Raw genomic sequence first — 17,175 nt, 5'->3', positions numbered from 1 at the left:
TGGTTATTTTGTCAATTAGAAACAAAAGCATCAAGCTTATGGGAGCTATTCTAGAAGCTGTGTGCGGCTATCGGTGCTATATACAACTCTTACCAACCATTTTAGATAGTTTTATGGAACGTTTTATGGTAGGGCCAAGTTAGCTATGGGTAAGGATTATAAAGACACCATTTAGAAAACACCTAGAAGAGTTTATTCTTCTGTGATCTTTTTTAGACTGATCTCCCAGTTATTGCTGCTGTGAAAATAAGTACCAAGGGAAAAACTTCAAGATACTAAATTAATAACTTTAACTATAATATTTGCAGTCCCATCGCTCGAAGGCTTTCCAGAAAAGGAAATAGCTAAAGACACCAGTGCATTACAGTTGCATAGAGGCATTTGCCGAAGTTTCCACCGTATACACTGAGCGAGTCCAGAGATATTGAGCCTGCTTTAGAACTGCTTGGAGTGCAATTTTTACCTAAACAGTTAAAAAATTCAATGAAGATTTTAGTCCTCCTGGTTCTGGTTCAAGTACAGATTTACTCCAGTCTTCTTTCTGCCGAGCATTGGTCTTCAACCACCGCTGTGTGTCCAAACTGGCATCCTACATAGGTGGTGGTATAATTCATGGTAGAGATTGGCATATCCTTCTCTTTTGGGCTTTTTGGCAGTCACTTGTTCTGTATCTCTTTGGGGATGTGTTAAGAAGGGAAATGTTAGTACCCCTGAGTCGAACTCCCTGCCCCCCAGTCTGTAGTTAATAATGTTGCTATTTGTTAAGTGCTTACTATGTGCAGAGCACTGTTCTAAGTGCTGGGGTAGATACAGGGTAATCAGGTTGTCCCACGTGAGGCTCACAGTTAATCCCCATTTTACAGATGAGGTAACTGAGGCACAGAGAAGTTAAGTGACTTGCCCACAGTCACACAGCTGACAAGTGGCAGAGCCGGGAGTCGAACTCATGACCTCTGACTCCGAAGCCCAGGCTCTTTTCCACTGAGCCACATTCTGCTGTCCGGTTCATTTTTCTAAAACATCACTTTGTGCTTGTCTCCCCACTCCTCAAAATCCTCCAGTGGTTTCGTGTTCGCCTCCGCATCGAGCAAACTCCTCACCATCGGCTATAAGGCACTCATTCAGCTCTCTCCCCACTACTTATCCCCGCTCCTTATCCCCGCTCCTCTCTCACTGCAACCCAGCCCACAGGCTTGAGTCCTCTAATACTGACCTACTCACTGTGCCTAACTCTTGTCTCTCTTGCCATTGATCTCTTGCTCACACCCTCCCCCCTTTGCATCTAGCAGACCACCACTCTTCCCCACCTTCAAAGCCCTTTAAAAATCACATCTATGCCAGGAGGCCATCCCAGATTAATGTCAACTCCCTCACTGTGTTTCCAAGAAGCAGCATGGCATAGTGGATAGAGCATGGGCCTGGGAGTCAGAAGGTCATGGATTCTAATCCCAGTTCTGCCACTTGTTTGCTCTGTGACCTTTGGCAAGTCACTTCTCTGGGCCTTAGTTTCCTCATCTGTAAAATGGGGTTTAGGACTGCGAACCCCACGTGGGACAGGGACTCTGTCCAACCCGATTTACTTGTATCCAACCCCGCGCTTAGTACAATGCGTGGCACATAGCGCTTAACAAATACCACAGTTGTTATTATTTACTGCCACTTCAACACTTCTGCAACATCTCTGCCCTTGAGTCCTCACCCCCGAGCAGTTAAATACTCACCCTTCCTCTCCCCCACCATAGTACTTATGTAAAGAGCTTTAAACTCTGTTGCTTCCCCCACCTGTAATTTATTTTAGTGTCTGTCTCCCCAGCTAGATCATAAACTCCTTGAAGATCAGGTCTACTAACTTTTGTACTCTCCCAAGTGCCTTGTACAGTGATTTATGGCTTGATTGAGGTGGTCGAGTCAAACTGTCGAGTTCGAACCGTGTAATAATTTGCCACCTTTGGTGAAGGATTTGAATCAATGCAACCAAAATGCTATGCTGAGACCCCAAGGAGGCACAGGGCAAAATTGGCGAGTTCATTTGCGACCCTCCCATTAGGGTTTTCGGTAGCCTCCTCCAAGGCCTCCCCAGCTAACTGTCCTATATGACCCCCATCCTGGGCTACAGGAGTTTGGACACAATCTGATTTCTTCAAAGAGTCTGGCACATAGTAAGCACTTAACAAATACCATAAAAAAAAAACCCCATCAAATCCCAGGCTGAGATTCACAGCAAAAAAAAGAGAGGACCGTGAGGTTAACTGTTTACTGACATTAGGAAGGATCGAGCATGGCATTGGCTTTTGGAAAAATCAACAATGAACAAAAATAGCTATCTTGCTTCATACAGCCCCAACCTCTCTCCTCCCCCTAGTCTTTCTGCCTATTTCATAACAGCTCATGGGGCAGGCTCAACCAAGCTTTAGAAGAGTTTCAACAAAAGCTACTCTTAGGCATTTTTCTGTGTCGTTCCTTTTACCTGTGGAAAGCCCTACAGCCCAAATGAGAGCAAGCAAGCTAACTCCCAAACCCCCCAAATTAGGAACTCTGTGTCAGTCCCCAAACAATCATCTGGCCTCATTAAGTCATTTCAGAGTTTAAGGGTTTGAGCGGAGGGGTTGAAATTGTGGGGGTGGCGTGGCGGAAGGGTGGAGAAGAGGATTGTCAACTACAAACTGGTAAATGCTGCGTGGGAGTTGAACGTTTGCCCCTTGTCTTCCAGGTGACCCGCTGCAGTGCAGTGCGTGGATGGGGCAGTGTGCGCTGTACCTAGTGATCATGATGTTTGAGAAAACCATCATCCTCATCGTCGCCCTGATACCTCAATGGAAAGAGGTTTGAGTTGTTGTTCCAGGTTTCGACAGCTCTGCGGGAAGGCCAAAGGGTAGATGCTGGGGAGCTTGCGTAGATAGCAGACGGGGATGCCAACTTTGGGGTTTTTTCCTAGGCCCATTTGAAAATGAATTTTGATTTCCTTCTGGGAAATAGATTCTATCTGGTAAATGGACTCCACGTTAACTGGAGCCTTGCTGACAGATTGTCTTGGCCTGCTTCGGTGCCTACCCACTCTTTCCCAAACTTAACGTACCTGATAACCGTGAACGTCATGAGTGCCGGAGCTGCGGAGAGCCTGTTTAACTTTTATTAAAATTCTTTCTTGTCCACTGCCGGAGATACATATATTTATATTTTTTTAAGATCCCCACGTCTCTGGGGAGGCTCTGATTTCCATGCCCGCTTCATTGATTTAATACTGACCGAGCTCCGGCGAGCTGTAGAACTGTCGGAGATCTAGGTCAGCTAAGAGCTGACGTCCTAACACGTTATCTCATGCTGTCCAGGGCGTGCTTTGTTCCTCAGTGTTTGCCTGCCCGCCCTTCTTAGCCAAGTGACCGGAGCTGGCATGGTGCCCCTGTGTGTCACAACAATTGAACATGCCAGTGGTAATGAGCAGCCTGGGCCTTGGCCTTCCTCTTCCCTTCATTTGTGGGAGAGAAGCGTTCGCTGAGCCGAGGGGGTCTGGATTAGGGGAGGTGAGCCTGAGTTTTAGTCCCAATCTGCCACAGGCCTGCTCCGAGACCTCGGACGAATCCCCTAACCTTTCTAGGCCTCAATTTCCTCATCTGCCAAATGAGGATGGTGATGTCTGCCTCTCCCTCAGAGAGTTGTGAAGGTAAAATGAGATCATTGACATGAGTGTGGCCTAGTGGAAAAAGCACGGGACTGGGAACTGCCACCTTCCTGCTGCGTGACCTTGGGCAAGTCACTTAACTTCTGGGCCTGAGTTGCCTCGTGTTAAATGGTGTTAAAAACCTGTTCTTCCTCCCTCCTTCCCTCCCTCTTAGACTGTGAGCCCTGGGTGGGACAGGGATTATCTTGTGGGTATCCCAGTGCTTTTTGCAGTGCTTGGCACATAGTAAGCACTTAATACCCTCCCCTCAGAGTGAAAGCATTATAGACAACCTGGGTGGTGGTGGTGGTGTTATCTGATATCTGCACATCTGTTTGCTCACCCTGATATTGAAACAGTGAAATAATTAGTTGAAATAATGTTCTTCCCAAAATCCACCGGGAGCAAATGTCTTACTTTTATTGTGAAGCAGTGATGAACTGCAAGGGACCAAACTTCTGTCACAGCAGTCAGTTGGGGGGCAGTCTGGGCACCCCTCTTTACCCACACACTCTAGGCCTATGGAGTTCCCTCAGGCCCGTAGAGTTGCTCCACTGAGGTGCCCCCTCATGAAGGCAGTTGGAGCCGCTGAGTTAATGCAACTCCTCCTGGCTTGGAAAGCGTGCCGTAGGATGTTAAGCACCTCAGAAGGTGGCCCCTTTAAAAGTGGTTGTTGTCAGCCCATTGGACACAACCTCCGATTCTTTTCCCTGCTCCCTTGAGAGAGAGAGAGAACCCACAAGCAGCCACGCCACAAGGCGTGCCTCCGTCCGGGACTGGAAGGAAGGCAGCTATTAAAAAACCAAAAAACCCTGAAAAAGCCCCGATTTGACTGCAGGCTCTCTCACTTGAGTTGCTGCCTTCCCTACTCCTCCATTTGCGGTCAGAATAGAGCGGGTCTTCCTGGTGCCAGTCTGAATTGAACCCTCTTCTTTTCACAGGTAGCTCTGCTGAATCCGATCAAAAACCCCCAGTTGGAACTGGCAATTGTCATGCTGATAGTTCCCTTCTTTGTCAATGTTAGTACAGTCACATTTTGCTTACCCTCTCTTTTCTTTCTCGGTGCCTCCTTGTCTTCTCTCCCTCTCTCCCTGGGCCAGGTGGCTACGGTGTTGGTCTCCAGTGTAGACCTGTCCTGTCAGGTAGCCCCCACGTTCACTCAAACTGACCGGGCGACCAGCCTCGTCCTCCAGTTCTGCCCTCTAAGGGCCTAGAGGGTCTTCCCTGGGAACGCTGAAGGGAAGCCCTTCTCCAACACGTGGGGAGTGGGAGGAAATGGAGCGAATCTCCTTGCGTCTCTCCCTCTTCCCAACAACCAGGGCTTGGTGCCGGACACCAAGCTCTGAGGGAGCAGACTCTAGGATTAATGATAATAAATACCATAATTATGAATTGTTATTATTAGGGTTAGCAGTACTGTTTTGTCCACCCTAACGTTTCCGACTCTCCGAGGTACAGCCTGGCTCAAGACTCTGAACCGCAAATCTTCTTTGTCCTCCGACAGGCATTAATGTTTTGGGTAGTGGACAATTTCCTTATGAAAAAGGGCAAGACAAAAGCCAAACTGGAAGAAAAGGAAGCTGGCCAAGACTCAAGGAATGGCAGTAAAATCCGGTACAGGCGGGCGGCGTCGCACGAGGAGTCGGAGTCAGAAGTAGGTGGCTGTCGGAAGCTTCACAAAAGGCCTAAATGACCCAATTGGTATTCCAGCCGTTAGCTCTCCGGTGCTTCCCATCTTACCGAGAGCTGGTGTTTTGTCCTTAAACGTTGGGCACGGATGTTAAATATTTGAATAGCCATTGAGCAAGCAGCCTTGCATAAAGCTCAGTAACCGTCCCTATTCCATTAACTGTTAGTCATCACCTCTCGGGGAAATTAGACCATCTTCAGCTCTGTGCCCTTCGCCTCTAAGGATGGCAGGTCTTTCGATCACAGCCCCCGGCATGAGCCATTACAGTGATGGCGGCTGCAGGAGCTTTTCCCATGGAGAGTCGGAGGCCGCTCATCCTCCTCCTCTTCAGTCTACTGCCGTTTCTGAGGGGGTCTCCTCCCATCACCTCAGTCAGAAGCTACTTCTGGAGCAGAAACCCCCAATTGAGGACCATTCCCCCTGAAAACGGAGCATCTGGCCACTAAACTGTGGGTGTCGAATAGATGCTTGATATCTGGCTGGCTGTGGTTCTTGGAACACTCTAGTACAGATGTGAACTGGTTTTACAGGCATCTCTAGAGCAAGGAGAGAGGTGGCAAGGCAGTGTTGAGTCAATCAGTCAGTCGTATTGATTGAGCCCTTACTGAATGCAGAGGACTGTACTAAGCGCTTGGGAATTTGTCTCCAATCCTTGGTGAGTGGTGTAGCCCCAGGTTGGTTAGTCACTTTCTCTTTCTACTTCTGTGACTCCTAGGGCAGGACCAGTTCCTTCAAAGTCCGTTAGATTGTCGGCTTGGTGAGGGCAGGTGGTGTGTGGCTTGCTTCTGCTGCTTTTTCCCCCAAGGCTTTAGTATTCATTCATTCATTACCGTCCTTTATGCTCAGGAGGTGTTCATTAAATACCATTGACTGATAGTTTCCAAGGGCAGCCTTGTACTGAGTTGCTTGTACTCATAGTGCTGTCACATCCCAACGTGCCTGACACACTGCTTTTCATAGGCAAGAATGGGCTCAAAGTGACATTTGTGAAATTGACATTCCCCATCTTTTCTGGGAAGCATTTGGTTTTTAGACCCGTAGTTCAAGAGAGACAGACTTGTTTTCTTGCCTAACAGTTTCCACCTTCCGCTTCTCTCTAAAGCAGCCACACAGTAGTTCAGCACTTTCAACACATGATTTCCTTTTGTGTTTCGGATGGAACGCTGTTGTGGAATGGGGAAATCCAAGAAACGGTTTTGCCCACATGTGTGGCGTCAGATAGGACATGAGGACTACACTGCAATTTCTTCTTAGCCCGAGGTTCTTCCATCAAGTCATTGGTATCTATTACCATGTGCAGAGCACTGTATTAAGTGTGTAGGAGAGTACAGGACAACAGAGTTGGTAGGTATATTCCCTGCCCACAAGGAGATTACAGTCTAGGGGGAAGATGGACATTAATATAAACAAATAAATGACGGATGTCCATAAATGTCGAGGGTGGGGTGAATGGCAAGGGCTGAAAAGGGTGCAGATCCCAGTGCATAGGTGATGCAAACAGGAGAGGGAGTAGGGGAAAAGAGCGCTTAAACAGGGAAGGTTTCTTGGAAGAGATGTGCTTTCAGTAAGGCTTTGAAGGTGGGGAGGACGTTCCAGACCAGAGGCAGGACGAGGGGTCGGCAGTAAGATGAGCGAGGTCGAGGTGTAGTGCATAAATTGGCTTTTAAGAACACAAGTCCTGCGTTAGAGGATAACTGATTGGGTATTTTCTTGGTCGGTCCTCTGGAAAAACCTCTATGGATGTTTCAGTCTATTTAGAGGGAGTTGAGTTATCCAAATAACTGACACTTAGTAAAGCACCTGTAACTCAAGATTTGGCCAAATTCCCAGAGTGTATTACCCTGGTGAGGCCATGCTTTTGGCAGTGTTTGGATTCTGGGGAGGAAATAGAGCGATTGAGATAGGGATAGGAGCTGTGGCCGTGAATCGTTCTGTGTTGCAAAGGAAAACTCCACCAGCGGGAAGTGGATTTGTGCCGAGAGAACGCCGTGTGGCTCGTAGCCCAGTGAGTCTCGTTCTGTAGCCCGGTCCCTCACGCCCCTGTCTCGGGGACAGCCGGAATTAGTTTGCCCTCAGCGAGACAGGCGCTGGCCAAGGAGTCAGAAGCAGAAAGGGCAAGTGACTGTGTGGCCAGGAGCCCTGGTACTCTTTCAGGGTGGGTGACTCAGGAGGCATACCTTTCTGTTTCTTTAGATTCTGATCTCAGCTGACGATGAAATGGAGGAATCAGATGTAGACGAGGACCTCCGGAGACTGACCACCCTAAAACCTGTAAAGAAAAAGAAGCACCGCTTCGGACTGCCCGTATGACAGCAATCCCAACCTGAAAACTTGTTCCTGGGGCAGCAGGTTTTCATTCTGCAGTGTCATCCCTCCCCACCCCTCTCCCCAACACACACCTCCCCTCTCTCTTCTCTCTCCCATTCCTCCTTTTACCACCCTCCCCACTTCCTGATGGGAAGAGAACAGGTGATCTGAATGGGTCACAGGCAGTTGAAGATTCTTAATTCAGTTGCACTACAAATATACTGACCAAATATGCAAGAGAGGCTTGTGTTTATCATCTTGTACGGAACTTCCGATGACGGTATTGAGGACCAGGTTCGCTGAGACGACTCACCTGTGACTCGTTCACTCTGCAGGTGTTTTAGGCTTTGTGAGAAGCAGTCCTATGTGGGGACCATCTGGAGGAAAAAAAAAAAAAAATCATCTGGACTGACCAAGATGGACCCAGTATGTTTTCTTACTCAAAGTGGCTTTTGCAACATTAATTCCTAGAGCGGGATAGTTTTATGGTTACAAGCTGTAACTGAATGTTTTTAAAGTTTGTGTTTACTTCCTACAAGGTACCTATGGAACTAATAGGCAGAACAAAGATTTTTAAGTCTTCTCGGTCCTGTTTGACTTTTATATTTTTAAGTTATATTTTCATACTGTTCTATTTAAGGACTTTGTTTTCCTCTCCTGCCTCCAGCAGAGAAAAAGATTCCCTAACCATTGTTTTGGATGGGGGGGTGGGGAGGGCACGGTAGGAGGAGAGATGTCACGGTCGGAATCGGCGTCTTTTCATCTCCTCGGTAAACAGCAAAGCCACAAAAGGAAGCTTTCACCAGAAATTATGAAATAGGATTCCATGTTAAGTGTGGGACACGAGGGGCTGGGCTGCATGCCCTACTCTGTGGCCCAGGGTCTTTGGAAAAACAGAAGGTGCTTCTGTAGATTTGAGCCTCATGCACTTTATCGTAAAAACCCAACTAGACTCCGGAGGTTGCAGGTTTTCAGCCCCTCAGGCGATCAGTCATGCAGTGACATTGACAGCACCTGCTGGATTCTAGGCACTGGGAATTCAACTTACAAAGAAGACCGACTTCCACCAAGAATTTGCAATCCTCTCAGCCGTTCTAGTGGAGGCAGGATGTTCCTGCCTCACTTTCTCTCCTCACCCCCACTCTCTAAAATGAAATCAGCTAACATCACCGAAGCTCCACTTGCTCCCACCCGTGCAAGGTTGCCAGCTGGTTTTGCGCACACTGCTGATTATCTTCGTAGTGTTTACCGACTGCTGCTTCTCATGCCCTCCGATCTCAGTTGGCACCCGGGTCTTGCATCTCTGCAGACCCCAGGAAGGCGCCCGTAGGGTTTTGATCAGTCTTTTCAGCGACGCCGAGCCTGAACGGTCGTCGGATCTGTTGCAACTAGTGGTTTGGAACGTTTCCTGAATGACAGATTATTTTACAGAAACTGACAGACGCTCTTTCTCCTCCTCCTGTGAAGACTCGTGCGAGAAACAGCAGCGAAGGGATTTGCCGAAACCGAGGCGGCAATGAGGACATTCTGCAAAGAAAAACAAAAGCAGCTGCTGTGGTATCTGGACATCCCATGTTCCATGCCTTAAGCCAGACTAGTTCATTGGAAGACAAACAGTTTGAAACTTTTTTTATTTAAAAAAAAAAATTTTTTTCTACATCATAGGTCTTAATTGTCGTGTGTTACCAAGGCGTCTGAGAAGGGGTCATTTAGACCTTGGGAAATGTTCCACTGTGCACCCCTTTGTTTTCCTTGGCTGGTCTGTGACATTCCCCTTTGGCTGATTGGTGAACCAAGTGTTCGGGCGCTAAAATGCGGCTTTGGCGATAAGGAGTTGTTCAATGTAAGTATGCTGGCTATTGAAGCGGTGTGAGAGTAAAACAGTCGGCTGGTCATGTTGGGACAAAACATGCAGAGGGAAAGCCATCTTTGGTCTCGTGTAGTCCCCAGCTCCATTTAAATCTGCCTCGGGCCAGGTAAATCCCCAGGAGGCAGGGTTGACTGGGTCCCTGCCTACCGATTTTTGCCGTATAACGAATCATATAGCTGGAGACCCTCCTCCACTGCCCCGGATCAGCCCGGGGGAAGGCCGGCCAGCCGAGGCAATGATCCGAAGAGTAGCCAGTCTACAGGTGTCAGAATTTGTTTGGAAAAAACTAAGCCTTCCTTTTTGAAAGGTAAGAAACCAATTGATTAGCTGCACCCCTTCCCTCTCCCTTCGTGCAAAGTGGTAGTTTTGAACAGCACACACGGAGCTGAGTCTATAGAAACCATCAGGAGCTCTTCCTTCCTATTTATATTTTGTTTTAAAAAAAAAAAAAAAACAAAAACCAAGCCTTAATTGTATAAAACACGGTAGCTGTGTTGGGCTGCCCTGGGACCAGCTGCCCAGTTAGGAATAAGGAACCCGGCTAAGAAGTCCTATTCCTTGCTGGATGCAGAAAGGGAGTTAGAAGGCTTGTTTTTCCTTCAACATCCCTGTCGGTAAAGGACTTGATCTCTAGGTTGAATCTTTGTAGTGGACAGGCAGAACATCTTTGGGAAGAATTACAAGCCAAAGACCATTGGGAAAATGTTGCCTTCCCACCCTTATTGGGAGAAGATGCGCTTTTAAAAATGCTGAAGGTACTGGCTTGGGCAGTGGAGTCTTGTATTTTGGTCTTTGGTCATGACCAGCGTGTTGTCCCTGGACCCAGTTTGATCACCGAGTTCTGGGACTCCGTTCTTTCCCTTGGTCTCAGTTTGGGGCATGGAGAAGGGGTTCTTTATGATGCTACAGGAGGGAGCCCCTAGAAGGAGAGGCTTACAGCAGCCCAGACACTTGGTTTATGCACTTTTCTTGCTAAGCTGTGCTCTTAAAAGGCAGAGCGTATATAATGCTTTCAAGTTGTCATTGGAAGGGTGGAAACTTGCACTGGCCAATTAAGCTGAGAAGAGCTTCAATTAAATGTGCTGGCCCGATCCTTTTTGAGAACCAGCGGGATGTTAACCAGCATTTGGTCGCAGGGAGGGGATTGGAACTCTGATCCAGGCCTAGCAAAGTTGGTTGAATTCAGTCGGCATTCTGTGAAGTGCAGGGTAATAAACGCGATTCAATAACTTAATGACAATAAGCTGCATAGAAAATTCATTTTCTAAGGATGAGAGAGGAGCTCTCAATTTCTCTTCTCATCCAAAGTGCAGAGGCGTGAAAGTACTGTGAAGACTGGGAGTTGGGCCTCTGCTACGGGAAGCAGAGCTGCCTGTGATGTATCTGTCGGTCGGAGCTGGTCCCGTAACGGACGATTGGTAGCCGTCTGTCATGGCAGTTTCCAGAAAGCCTTCAGCTTTAATAAAACCAAGTCCCCTTGTCCGACTGCTTTAGATGGAATGTTGAGTGTTAATGTTGATGTGACACAGTTTTCTTCAGGGAAAAAAAACAAAACCACACAAAAACCTTACAAACTCAGACTGGAGTTGTGAAATCTCCTAGAACAGTGCAGACTAGTTGGAGGAGCCGACCTGAGACAAGCCCACAGCCTCTCCAACGAGAGCCGGGACCGAGCCTGGCGGGACCGGCCTCCCTTACGCCGGCCTTGCTTGGCTAGGTTTGGGGCAGCAAAGATTAGGGAAGAGAGGGAGGAAAGTGCCCCCGCCCCCATCTCTTTCGTCTCTCCCTCCCACCCCCCCCTTGCTCCCTTCCCTGGCCAAGGGTGGAGTAGCACATGTTTTTTGAAAAAGATTGATGTCATTTCTGGCTTCAGAATGGAAAGCTCCTGGGATTTTACCAAGGAAAATGACAGGACTTTTGGTGATCAGGTTTTGGGGTGGGTTTTGGTTAGTTTTTTGTTGTTGTTTTGATTTTTTTTTGTTCTTTTTTTTTTCCTTGTCTGCCTAGTGTGTCTGTCAATAAGCCTGGGGCTCCTGGGTTTTTAATTTGGTCTTTATTTTCCCGATTTGAGTAGGAGTAGCGCCTTGGTGAGCAAAATTCATGACCGAACTCTGAATGGGATTGTTTAATAAGTGGTGTTACATTTTCAAAAATGGAAATGAAAGGGAATATGATATACTTTCATTGTATAACAGTTTACAATAAAGTCTGCCATCTTATTTACAGTTATTTTTAAAAACTTCATTTGTTGGTTGAAGTTCTTTGCACGCTTGCTCAAGACTTGGTTTCAGCGCCATGGACGCTTTATCACCAAATTTGAAAAGGAACTTGAATGTGGTTTCAGCAGCAACAGCATTTATTGAGTGTTACTAGCTGCAGAACACTGTATTAGGCACTAGGGAGAGTACAGCAGGAGTAAAAACAAGTTTACAATCTAACGGGGAAGACAAATGGGCCTTAATTGCCAAAGGAAACCGCGTAGCCCCCGTGGAAAAAGCTTAGGCTTGGGAGTCAGAGGACCTGGGTTCCAATTGCGGCTCTGTCACTTGCCAGCTGTGTGACCTAGGATGAGTCACTTAACTGCTTTGGGCCTCAGTTTCCTCATCTGTAACATGCGGATTCGATATCTGTTCACCCCCCTACTTAGACTATGAGCCCCATGTGGGACGGGACTGTGTCCAACCTGATTATCTTGTATCTTCCCTGGCACTTAGAGCAGGGCTCGACACATAGTAGGTGCTTAATGGATACCATTCAAAAAATCAATACAAAAAGGAAAAAAATCCACCAGCAGTCCCAAGGTCCCTGTTTTTCTGAGTCCCCTGTTTTAGAGCTTTGGGAAACTGCTTATGGCACCCCGTCCAAGGTCGCCAGGTGATTCTGATGGTTTAACTTGTGAGGGGAGCCATCACTCAAGTACTACTTTAAAGAGAACTTTACTAGTGGTAACTGGCCTTGGGGAAGAGAAGCGGGGGAGAGGAGGTGGCAACCGGTGGGTATTGAGCCTACTCTGGCTGTTTTGGCTGTTGGTGGGGCAGTAAGAGACGAGCAAGACCCAGGAGTGCAACCTGAGGGGAGGGGAAGATCAGGGCTACAAGTACATAAAGAAAAATCACAAGTGACAAAGGTATGGCTATGGGGGGAAGCCCAAACCAAGCTTGGAGGAGGAGGAGAGAGGAAGGAGGGCTTTCTGTATAATTTTGAAGGTAGAGTGGGCCTCTTTTGGGGAAGAACTGTAGATCATTCCTGTCCTGTAGGTATGAAACCCGGGTCACTCCTGTAGAGCAGTTTGGAGGAAGTCCAGAGTGCAGGAGGGCTGGGCCCAAGCCTGCCCTCGCTTCGTCGGCAAAGGGATGAGGGACCACGGAACTGGGGAAAACTTTTCCAGCGTTCACCCTCTTCTCCTTGTCCACTCCAGAGTGAAGGACGAAGCCCTCCCCCGACCCACCAGTCCACATTGATGATCACGGGGCACAAAATGCCAAATGACTCGGGACAGGAACTGTGTGTCTTGTATGAGTGAGCTCTGCCCAGCCAGTCTGCCCCAACAGCACTGGAGGGATGAGGGGAGTGGGAAGGAGTGATAAATAAGCCCCTGCTTAACAGATCCGGCCTGTGTCTGGCACAGCACCTGCATGCCAGTTGGCCCTGGCATGCGGGTGCTGGAGCATCGAAGACATATTTGATTTCGCCTCTGTCCTTCGATCTGCAAAGCTATTTGAGGGCAAAATCCTGGTATTTTTTCTACAACCCTTAGGTGTGTACCAATCACCTAGATCTGGGCCTCTGTCTTAACCTCACAGGAAATCTCTACATTACCATCTTGTCTTCAGCATTCCCCCGCCTCCACTCCAACTCTGCTGTCTTAGTGAAGTACCACTCGATCTCCGTCCCTCCCCTCCTCACTGCTGTAGTAACTCCCAATCTCCCAGTCCATCAAATCTAAACCTCTCAACGCTTTTCTACAGAGGGCCCTGCTACTCATTGCTGCCCTTTTTTTAAAAAAAAAGATTCTTTTTCTGAACCTTGACTCAGGGTCCTCCTGCTCCCCGTCCACTCCCCCGTCTTCTCCCCCCGCCACCGTTCCCTTAAACCACTAAACCAGTTCTTTCAAACCTTCCAAACCCATCAACACACCTTCACGTTGCCTTCCGTAACTAATTAGAACCAGAGGCTGGGTTTTTGTTTGGGTTTTTTTTTTTTTTCATTTTTATGGTATTTAAGCTCTTACTCTGTGTTGAGCACTGCTCAGAAATGCTACATTAGATACAAGTTAATCAGATCAGACACCATCCATCTTACATGGGGCTCATAGTCTAAGTAGGAAGGAGTAGGATTTAATTGCTATTTTGCAGTTGAGAAAATTAAGGCATCTAGTAGTGAAGCGACTTGCCCAGGATCACAGCGAGCTAGTGGCGGATTCAGGATTAGAACCCGGGTCCTTTGACTTTCAGGTCCGTGCCCTTTCTACTAGGCAACACTGCTACCCAATGATCCCATCATCATCCAGCTTTCAACCTTTTGAAGACTATGGAAGTGGAAGGTGTATACATAGTCCAATTCTTCTTCCCGTGTGGGCATGTAAGTGGGTATTACCATCCAAAAGAAGCATTATGGCGTAGTGGATAGAGGAAGGTCATGGGTTTTTGTCCCGGCTCCGCCACTTGTCTGCTTTGTGACCTTGGGCGAGTCGCTTCACTCTCTCTGACTCAGTTACCTCATCTATAAAATGGGGATTGAGACTGTAAGCCCCCTGTGGGACAGGGACTGTCCAACTCGATTTGCTTGTTTCCAATCCAGCGCTTAGTACAGTACCTGGCACATAGTAAACGCTTAACAAATACCATTATTATTATTATTATTCTTAAGAGCTTCTCGTCGTCCCCCATTTCCATTGTAAACTCCTTTAGGGCAGGGGTCATGTCCTCTATGGTGTACCTAGAACAGCAGTTGGCAGCCAGTGGGAACTTTCCAATGATGAGGAAGAGACAGCTGAGCCAAACCATCACCTTTGAGCCTGCTACCTCGGAATAGTAATGATAATAATCATGGTATTTGTTAAGCACTTACTATGTGCCAGGCACTGTACTAAGCGCTGGAGCAGATACAAGCAAATCGAGTTGGACACAATCTCTGTCTCGCATAGGGCTCACAGTCTTAATCCCTCATTTTACAGATGAGATAGGCACAGAGAAGTGAAGTGACTTCCCAGGGTCACACAGACAATCGGTATAGAAGTGATCTCATCAGGACAAACTTGCAGCCTAATACTCCCTGAATGGCCAAGGCTGGGGTTGTGAGGGGCTACTGACCTGACTGGATGATACCGAACAGATCAACGGAAGAGCACACTGGCTGTTCCACTGAGGTATCCCAGAAGCCCTGGGAGTCCATAATAATGTTGGTATTTGTTAAGCGCTTACTATGTGCAGAGCACTGTTCTAAGCGCTGGGGTAGATACAGGGTAAGCAAGTTGTCCCATGTGAGGCTCACAGTTAATCCCCATTTTACAGATGAGATAACTGAGGCACCAAGAAGTGAAGTGACTTGCCCACAGTCACACAGCTGACAAGTGGCAGAGCCGGGATTCGAACCCATGACCTCTGACTCCCAAGCCTGGGGTCTTTCCACTGAGCTACACTCCTTCTCGTGGGTGTCATGACCCCTGTGGGTTGCAGGTCTCCCTGATGCCCAGGCACCTCTCATATCCTGTCCCCAGTGGGATGGTCTTTCTGGGAAGGGAGAACTGGGTGGGTTTTGGGGTGCACCGGGCTAGTGAACGTGCAGTGGGACCACAAGACAAGCTCTGAGTGTCAAGCCAGGAACCAGCCCCCAGTTCTTTTCTTCTCTTCAAGAGAACTAAGACTTGCACTTAGTACAAAGGCTGCAACCTGGAGAAATGCAAAACAGGGAAAGAGCACACACACACACCACACACACACACACACACACACACACACACACACACACACACACACACACACACACACACCCCCCCCCCCCCCCCCCCCCCAAAGGAAACAGACTACAGGTCTCAGCCAATCAATGGTATTTAATGAGCACTTACAGTGTGCAGAGCACTGTACTAAGTGCTTGGGAGAGTATAGTAGAACAGAGTTGGTAGGCATGTTGCCTGCCCACAAGGAGCTGTCAGTCAGTCTAGAGGAATTCGTTATGCAGAGCAGTCATACAACGAGTCAGTCAGTCATATTTATTGAGAGCTTACTGTGTGCAGAACTGTACTAAGCACTTGAGGGAGTACAGTATAACAACGAGGGTGGAGACAGCCATCTCAGGTCTCCAACAGGCTGTGGTGCGACTCGGTTCTCAAACTCTTGATGGTGGATCTTGAGGCCTTGAGTGGCGCGCGTGTCCCCAGTTCAGCTGGCAGGGACGGGCGAACATGGGACAACACAAGGGTGGCGATGGTGGGTGACTCTAAGCTCGTTGTGGGCAGGGAATGCATCTATATTGTTATATCATACTCTCCCAAGCGCTTAGTACAGTGCTCACAGTTAACGCTCGATAAATACGATCGAATGAACGAATAAATCGTACTGACCACATCGTGCTTGGGGCTTTCATACAGTCCCTGGGCTGAAGCTCTGGTAGGCTGGTGGGAAGCTTGGGGGTCCTTAGGGTCAGGGTGAGTCATGATTTCCACTGGGGGGCCCCTCTTGGTACAGGGGAGACAGGTTTGTCAGGCTTGCATCCTATTTTGGCCGGGGCATTGCTCCCCGATAATGGGACACTTTTTAGCAGTTTCGGGATATTGAGCCACAATGTTCTTTTTAACCCTCAGGTGGCTCGTAGCCTTGAACAATTTCGGCAGGCACGCTTTTTGGCCGGAGCATTGCTCCCAAATACTGAGAAACTGGAAACATTTAGCAGTTTCAGCAATATTGAGCCACGATGTTCTTTTTAACCCTTGCCGTTCCAGAGCGACCATTTCATTGCTTAACTCCACGACCGATGGCAATGGCCTGAGCTCTGGCCAGCTAAACTGAGGGGATTTGAAAGGGAGAAAGCGTGCTGGAATCCCTCCAGTAATAATAATAATAATGTTGGTATTTGTTAAGCGCTTACTATGTGCCGAGCACTGTTCTAAGCGCTGGGGTAGACACAGGGGAATCAGGTTGTCCCACGTGGGGCTCACAGTCTTAATCCCCATTTTACAGATGAGGGAACTGAGGCACAGAGAAGTTAAGTGACTTGCCCACAGTCACACAGCTGACAAGTGGCAGAGCTGGGATTCGAACTCATGAGCCCTGACTCCAAAGCCCGTGCTCTTTCCACTGAGCCACGCTGCTTCTCGCGTACACACTCGTATTCTGTGTGACTCAGGCTTGGAACAATCCATGGGGTGGAAATGACCCCTGGGGTCAAAAGTTAGAGAGCGGGGAGCTCGGGCCTTGCAGAGACTCAAGCAGAAGATTTCCCAGTCCTCTTTGTAGAGGGAAGGGTGGGGAATTGAGCAGACCAGGCAGACAAACCCAGTCCAGCTCAACTCTGGTCCCTCCCTATCCCTGGCGATTGAGAGACAGACACCGGCACAGACACACCGTCTCTGCGCGTCTGAACAACAAGTCTCTCGGTACCATAAATAGAACAGCATGCTCCCTGGGGGATCCGGGTCCCTGTAGCTCCCCT

The 17,175-nt window shown here is 48.2% G+C and overlaps 1 protein-coding gene across 2 annotated transcripts in view; it reads left to right on the top strand.

The window, feature by feature from the left end:
• The window catches only part of LOC100073971 (store-operated calcium entry regulator STIMATE), a 99,438-nt gene extending 87,674 nt beyond the window's left edge, over positions 1-11,764 (top strand). The window contains exons 5-8 of one of the 2 annotated variants that reach the window (XM_029051316.2): positions 2,711-2,823; positions 4,600-4,677; positions 5,163-5,312; positions 7,542-11,764. In XM_029051316.2, coding sequence (XP_028907149.1) covers positions 2,711-2,823; positions 4,600-4,677; positions 5,163-5,312; positions 7,542-7,658 — 458 coding nt within the window. In that variant the 3' untranslated portion in view covers positions 7,659-11,764. The remainder of the gene's footprint in view (positions 1-2,710; positions 2,824-4,599; positions 4,678-5,162; positions 5,313-7,541) is intronic. The other variant, XM_029051318.2, reaches the window with a different exon arrangement.
• The last annotated feature ends 5,411 nt before the right edge of the window (positions 11,765-17,175 follow it).

This window comes from Ornithorhynchus anatinus, chromosome X1 (assembly GCF_004115215.2).
Source record: "Ornithorhynchus anatinus isolate Pmale09 chromosome X1, mOrnAna1.pri.v4, whole genome shotgun sequence".
NCBI lineage: Eukaryota > Metazoa > Chordata > Mammalia > Monotremata > Ornithorhynchidae > Ornithorhynchus > Ornithorhynchus anatinus.
Note: the sequence above shows the minus strand (reverse complement) of the source record. Positions and strands in the feature narration are given on the sequence as shown.